Below are 8,068 nucleotides of genomic sequence, written 5' to 3'. Positions count from 1 at the left end.
TCATTTACCTTCGTAATAATGAATATAATATCCGCAAAATACCTGAAAAGATGCGTTTCTTGTATTTCCCGTTAAATCAAATACCCTGTTTAATGGAATAAGGCATAATGGAACAGTTGATATTCGTTTAAGCCGGCTGACTGTAAGTTAACAGCGTGTAAGTATATCTTGCTGCATTTTATTATAATCATTTCTAAATTGTATTTTATTTTATGTGTCGCCAGCTCACGCATGAGAAATCTATCAAGTATGTGTTAGCAAAAGACTGGTAAGACAAGAATATTGTGCACGACTTAGCACTTACACAACTTCCAATATTAATAAATTTAAATAAAAGAAATAACAGTTTGAAATCTATATAATATGTCTTATTTATAAAACTTATTTTTTATATGCTATCAATATTATATTTTGTACAGAAGTAATTTATTGCAAACTGTAGTTAAAGCTAAAATGAATAAAATGTACATTCAAAAAGTGTAGGTTGGTTCATGCTTGATTTCAACATTCCGATACCAAACCTATCACTTTCAAATTTTTGTGCATGTTTGGTCTAGCATGGTTGGTTTAACATCATTAACTAATTGCTCAATAACAATTGTTAACGCGTCAGAAAAAATGTGTTAGAGTTGTAAAAATTTTACAAAACTTAAGGGAAAAAAATATTACTCAATATATTACAATTTTGGAGGCACCCATACAACTTTTGGGGGTCTAATGCTTACATTATAATGAGCTAATAGTACTATTTGTATATAAAGGTAAAGAGATGGACCTTCAGTACCAGCTCTGATGAAAGTCGTGGACAATTCAACTTGCTTGAGGATAGACTTAAAAATTTCACTACTACTCTAAGACAGTGTGCTGGGGGAGGGGGGGGCGAGCAGCCATGTCTGCGTTATACAAAACTAGGAGCCCAGCTCTGAAACTGGGGTGTGGGGGCAGCGACCAAACTAACAAGGGGCCTGTCTCAGCTCATAGCTGTCTTTTGAAGAGAGTGGGCGCACTTGCATGATTGTGCTACAAAAACCGTTGCCATGATTCTGCGTTTGATTTCAAATTGCGAGTTCAGTTATTAAAACCGCCTCTCATGCTGGTTAAACAATTGTTTTTAATTACTAAAATAAGGTTAGGGTGAACAACGTTAACTCACATCAAAACAATTTTGGACATTAATATTTTATATCTTTTGAACATAATTTTACTTAGTAGTCTTAACTCTCATTAATTTGTGTGAGTTATTTAACGAACTCAGTTAATGAGACACCTGACATTTAAAATCATTGGAGAACCCATGTCCAAGCATTATGGGTGCTGTTACATTAATGGATGAAATCAAACTTAATAAGGAAAACAAACTGAAATATTTCCTTTTCATCATAAAACCTTTGAAAAACATCCAATCATATCAATGTTTATCTGTAAATCCATAATTCCATTTTGTTGGCTAATGTTTTTAAGAAAAAAAAAGCATAAACATTTTATTTTTTAAATATTAAAAATGTTTGTACTTACAGCAATTTTTAAAAAATATTGTTTATAAATAGCAAATTAACAAAAAAAGATATCTAAAACTTCTTAAACTGAGAGCCGCCATCTTAGAACTCTATTCGCAGGAATAAGGCAATTTTTCAATAACGCAATAATGTCTGTTCAGTTCGCCTTTTAATTTGAATTTTTTTGAACACTTTTTACATTGGAAAGAAGGCCCTTCGTGAATACGCATATGTTTCATCAAGTTAGGCCTGGTGCCGAACTTTTTTGAGCAAACATTACACTGATGCGGACTATTATCATAATGCAAATAAAAGTGTCTCTTCAGTTGAATCTTACTCGACAACACCTTATTGCATATATCGCAAACATAAGGCTTCTCTCCTGTATGCCTTACGCAGTGCAACTTCAAAAGTATACTCTGCTTATACTTTTTACCGCAAAAGGGACACTCGAAGGGGGTTTCTCCGGTATGACTGCGATAGTGCGTATCTAGAGCACTTTTAAAGATAAAGGACTTATCACAGATGTCACAAGAATAAGGGCGATCATTAGAATGAATCATACAGTGACTAAGAAGGCTTTTCCTTTGCTTGAATGATGCTCCACACCTGACACACACATGAGGTCTGACATCAGAATGTATAACCTTATGTACGTTGAGATGATTTGAAAGTTTGAATCGTTTGCCACATACGTCGCACACATGTTTGCTTTCTTCCATATGAAGGGCAGAATGCCGATAAAGTGTTACCCTTAACCTGAATCTTTTACCACAAGTTTCGCATTCAAATGGTTTTTCCCCAGTATGAATCAGGGAGTGTTTTTTCAAATGTACCCTAGTTAGCATACCCCTATCACATATCTCACATGTAAAAGGCATTTTGCCAACATGGAAAGGCATGTGGTTAGAGAGTTCACCTCTTGTTCTAAATTTTAAATTGCAGACATCGCACTCAAAAGGTTTTTCTCCAGTATGAATTCTTAGATGGTCCATATACCTTTTATAGTTGACATACTTAGATCCACATATTTCACATTCATAAACATTTTTCTTCAAATGACATTTTTTATGCTTATTCAAACAACCAATATTACTATAAACTTTTCCACATTGATCACAAGCAAACTGAGAAATTTCGGCTGTTTCAGCGTCATTATGGATAAGACGATGATTCAAAAAGCTACCTTTGACTTTGAAACGTGAATCACACACATTGCATTTGTAAGGTTTCTCACTGGAATGAGTAAGGATATGTCGTTTCAGCATGTACATACGCTTAAAAGTCTTGAAACAAATCTTACATACATAAGTTTTAGGGGAAGAAGTATTTACAGGGTCCAAAAGCTGTGAATCAGAATTTTCAGTTACAGCCACACAATTAGAGCCGCGAGAAGAATCATTGCTCTCCAAGTTTTCAACAATCGAGCCATTGCGATCTACATTTGAATGCTGAGATTCTTGATTAAGCTCCATAAAACAAAATATAAAAGTTTTTTAAACAAAATATAAAAGTTTTTTAAAGATCAGCACAAAAAAATATATTGTTCAAATGCAGTCAGTCAATGGATGAAACCGACAAAAAAAGCATCAATCTCAGCACAGCGTGACCGATGTCAAAGTACATACAAAAGTTGAAATATTAACATCCAGAAGTTTTTCAACACGTTGACCCTGATAAGCAAAGGGGAAAAAAAGAATATAACAAAGCTTAACTACTTTTTCGCCAGCTACTTTTTTTTTCAACAGGATAATACTTCAAATTTTGCTATATCCTTGCAAAATTGCTCCGTTTATCGTTCTAGCAATAAGACGAAAGACGTTAAAAAAATTTGCACCTTTTACTTTTTGGAGAAAGGATCAATCGGTGATAATACTATGGTAGAAAACGCGAATCTTCGAAGTGAGAGAAATTTCGCCTACAGGGTTGCTTTTTTTGAGGAAAAGAACGCCGTCAAAAGAAGAGCCAGACTGGTGACGTCATGAAGCAGCCATGATGGCAGACGTAGAAGACAGTTGAAAGACAAAATTGCTTTACAGGGTTTGCTTGACTAATACTTTCTAAAAGAAAAAAAATTATTTAATTAATTTACGCTAGTTAAAAGTACCAATTTTAAACTAATATGCTTCTCGGACATTGAATACAGTCGAAACGGCAAATGAGTGAATTTAAACGATAAAAAAAAAAAAATTATAAAACCATTTCAATTTGTTTCTGACAAATTAAAACATTTAAAATTAGAGGATTGTAAATATTTTACATGATTTATTGTATCGTTTCTTTTTTTGAGCAATCACGATTGCTTATTGTTCTCATTTGACTGTTTTGATGTCCTATCTTTTTATTTTCCCACTGCCACCCTCCGCACCCTGTCACCGTCGACCGGTTCCTCACGATGCTGCTCCTGTAGCGAAAGCCGTCTCCAGGTTGCATCCATGTCCTACACACACGCGCACATACGCAGCTACACACACGCACACACACATACACACAACTACCCACACATTCATGCCTGCACACTGACACAAACACATATGCCTACACACACATACACATACCCCCCCCCACACACACACACATTCATATACACAACTACCCACACACTTATGCCAGCACACAGACAAACACACAAACCTACACACACATACACATACCCCTACACACAAACACACATACCCCCACACACAAACACACACGCCTACATACACACACTTGTGATTGCGAAAAACATAATTTGAGTTCAAGATGTCAAAATTCAAATTAATTTTTTATTTTTTTTTTTTTTTTAATTTTAACAATGTGGTAGCCTTTCTCCTAATTACCTCCCTCTACCTTTCGATAAAGGAGCGAATGTTAAACAGCGATTGAATGAAAAAAATAAGCAATCCAAGATCGCTTTTACAAGAGATTCAAGCATTTGGGCGTTAAGAAGGGTTCGAAAAACATATAGTATTTGTATGAAAAAAAATCTTTTTTTTTTTTTTTTTTTTTTTTTTTTTTTTTTTTTATCGAATTAACTCTCCTCTTTTTTTTTCCAATAAAATCAATTCGGATTTTTTTACGTGAAAATAAAAAAATTATTTCAATTTATTAAATATACTAAATGTAAATTTTAATACTGGTTTATTTTACCTTGAAATAATCCAAGTAATCATAAAAAGCCCCAGAAAAACTTCGATTGATGGGTCTGGTATGATTCGGTCTAGGAAGATTGGGCGCCGCAGATTGGGCGCCGTAAATTGGGCGCCGCATATTGGGCGCCGTAAATTGGGCGCCGCATATTGGGCGCCGTAAATTGGGCGCCGCATATTGGGCGCCGGGAACTTTGGGCGCCGAGTATTTTGGGAGCCGGGAACTTCGGGCGCTGAGTATTTGAGGCGCCGAGCATTTTGGGCGCCGGGAACTTTGGGCGCCGGGAAGCGAATTTTGAAACCCTCAGTTACAGTGCATTATCGAAATTCGAAAGCTACCAAAAATGATTGGCGAGAATTTCGCAGTGCTGCTCTTTGCGGAGCGCAATGCTGCTGCTTGCAACCTGTGTTTGAAAACAAAGTTCATTATAATATACTCGATTGCAAGTTTTCTTGGCTATGGAGAAATGAGCTGCGGCCAAGTGAAGGAAATAGTTCCTTGCGCTTTGCCAGATAATCGGGGGAAATTACGCACTTTGCTTTCGAAATCGGATTAGTTAGTTAAACCGACGCAAAAGGGACATTTTTTTGTCATAATTTCTGTGAATCGTTAAATATTTTCAATTTTAAGAGCGGTGCAGCGCGGATCCATACATTCATTTGCAACTGAACGAACCAGCCAATCAGAGCTCACAAACAGTTGGCGATCTCCGGATATTCTGCGTTTGGCGCGATTTTGCTCAAGTGCTCCACTCTCGTTCGCTCGTCGTCCGCTGTAGTTCACTATTTTCGCTCGTTTTATTTTCTATCTTACTTGCTCGTTTTTCTATTTTTGTATCATTGATAATGGAATCTACGACGCCAAAATTGAGCTATGTGTTTCAGCCACACAAGCAAGGCAGCGCTTTGAAGAGCTCTGCAAAGACTATAGTTATGAATGTGTTTCATAAATTGCAAGTAAGGAATCCCAACGATTCTGTCACTGAAATTTTGGACAAAACTTCGGACTTGACAGGTGTTTCAACCCGCAGCATCTTACGAATGCAAAATGAATTTAAGATCCAAGGCTCTTTTTCTACACCTGGGAGAAAAAGGCCCGCAAGAAAAGGCAAAGCAACGCGAATGCAAAAGTTCGACGACTTCGTCCTGTCTGCCATTCGAAGGAAAGTGCATTTGTTTTTTAAAAGAAACGAAATACCAACGGTGGCGAAAGTCATGAAGACTATTAACGAGGACACTGACCTACCAAATTTGACAATCGCCACAACAAGAAGATTGATGCAAGATTTAGGGTTTGTGTACAAGAAGAGATCAAGGAATTCTATGCTGATAGAGAGGGAAGACATCCAAGTCTGGAGACGAAAATATTTGAGGCAAATTCGCCACTACCGAAATGAAGGAAGGACTGTGTACTATACAGATGAAACCTGGGTGAATTTTGGCCACACAAAGCAAACAGTGTGGCAGGACACTTTCATCAAGAGGCCGAAAGAAGCATTTATGTCTGGCCTCTCAATGGGATTAAAAGCTCCTACAGGAAAAGGATCCAGGTTAATAATTACTCATGCTGGAAGTGAGAAAGGCTTTGTGAAAGGAGCTGCTGATGTATTCAAGGCAAAAAAAAGCAAAGGAGATTATCATGAAGAAATGAATGGAGATTACTATGAACAATGGTTTAAAAATAAATTGCTGCCAAACCTTGACCCCAACAGTATTATAGTTATCGACAATGCTTCATACCACAGTGTTTTTGTGGAAAACATTCCCAACACTTCCACCAAAAAAGATGACATTCGACGATGGCTGACATCAAAAAATATCGCTTGGAACTCGGATATGCTGAAAGCTGAACTTTTGAATCTTGTACAAAATGTCCGCAGCAAGTATGAGGAGTACCGGGTTGATAGGATAGCGGCTCTTCATGGTCATACTGTTTTGCGGCTTCCCCCTTATCACTGTGAGCTGAATCCCATTGAAAACATATGGAGTGTTGTCAAAGGGAAGGTGGCAGCAGAAAACAGAACATTTAAAGAAAAAGAAGTGGAAGAGCTGACAAAAAAAGCTATTGATAATGTCTCAGATGAAACGTGGAAGAACTGCGTTGGTCACATTATTAAAGAAGAAGAACTAATGTGGGAACTTGATGGAATGTGCGATACTGCTGTTGATAACTTGATAATTCATTTTGATCCCGATTCGACCGACACTGCTTCTGAAGGAATGCTTAGTACAGAAGAAGTCATGTCATCCTAAAAATTAAGGCTTCTGTAATTGCGGGTGGTATTTTGTCGAGTTTTTTGTAAAAGGTCTAGAACAGCAAAAGATATTGGACAAAATGAAAATCCAGATCTATGTTAATGAGTAAAATTATGGCTATGATGCAATAGAACTATTACATAATTCAATTCAATTAAAACTTTATTGCAATATCAAATATTTTATAATGTTTCGTAAAATATTTTTAAATTGATCAACTAATAGAAATAAAACGATTGTATATGAATCATAATCTTTTACATTCCCAAAGGAAATGCAAATAACGCTTTGGTTGGACTAGAACATTTTCTTTATCAACATCGACTAGTTAATTCATACTATATGACTTTTAATTCTAGATTCAAAAAACTTCAGACATTTTTTCTTGTTTTAGTTGTTTACATGCATTATCGAAGATGAAATTACCATGTGACAGAGACTAATATTTTAAAATTTACAGCAAATACACATGTTTTATTAATTGTTATTTAATGTATTTTAATTTGATTTCAATTATCAATCTCCGAATAAACATCTCGTCGTAAAAAAAGCTCTATTTTCACTTCAAGTATTTCACACACAATTGTATGTAATGAGCAATTTAAATGTGCTATTTTGTTTTATAAATTGTTCCTTAAATGAAAAGAATCAACATATTCATTTATAGAGATGCACCGAATATTCATGCTGCGTTTTTGGTGGATAAAACGTATATTGGGTTCTATCGAATACTTCAATGTTCAGCAACTAATAGGAAACAAATTCAAATGTTTGATAATTAGAAATCAAACTTTTTTTGTCATATATTGAATGAAAGTTACAGTATAGTATAATTCAAAATTAATTGAAACTGTTACTTAACAATTTTATCATATTATAATAATTTTAATGAGAGAAAGAAAAAAACTCTCTTGTTAAATTTAAATTGTGTTGCTTTTCAATGTTTTCTTAATTCTTAATCATTATTTATTATCATGTTATTAAAATTTAATAACCCTTTGCACTTATAGAGAAATCAAAAATATCTGGCAATGTTGGACTTTCTTAATTTTAATGATGATCATACAATTTATCAGTTACCAAAGAGAATAACATACCACAAAATCAGTTGAAAAAATTGTAATTTGTAATGATAATTTAAACAACTTTGGTTTCTATTTGTATGTAAGATAAATGCAAGATTCC

The 8,068-nt window shown here is 35.1% G+C and overlaps 1 protein-coding gene across 1 annotated transcript; it reads left to right on the top strand.

The window, feature by feature from the left end:
* Nucleotides 1-5,842: 5,842 nt before the first annotated feature.
* On the top strand, nucleotides 5,843-6,880 carry LOC129230191 (uncharacterized). The gene has a single exon (XM_054864592.1). It carries the CDS (start codon nucleotides 5,843-5,845, stop codon nucleotides 6,878-6,880), a length of 1,038 nt encoding a protein of 345 aa, XP_054720567.1.
* Nucleotides 6,881-8,068: the final 1,188 nt, after the last annotated feature.

Source organism: Uloborus diversus, chromosome 9 (genome assembly GCF_026930045.1).
Source record: "Uloborus diversus isolate 005 chromosome 9, Udiv.v.3.1, whole genome shotgun sequence".
NCBI lineage: Eukaryota > Metazoa > Arthropoda > Arachnida > Araneae > Uloboridae > Uloborus > Uloborus diversus.
This window is presented reverse-complemented; position numbering and strand designations above follow the sequence as displayed.

What these genes read in the sequence shown, in the direction of transcription:
- LOC129230191 (XM_054864592.1), top strand. Translation starts at nt 5,843, where the DNA reads ATGAAGACTATTAACGAGGACACTGACCTACCAAATTTGACAATCGCC.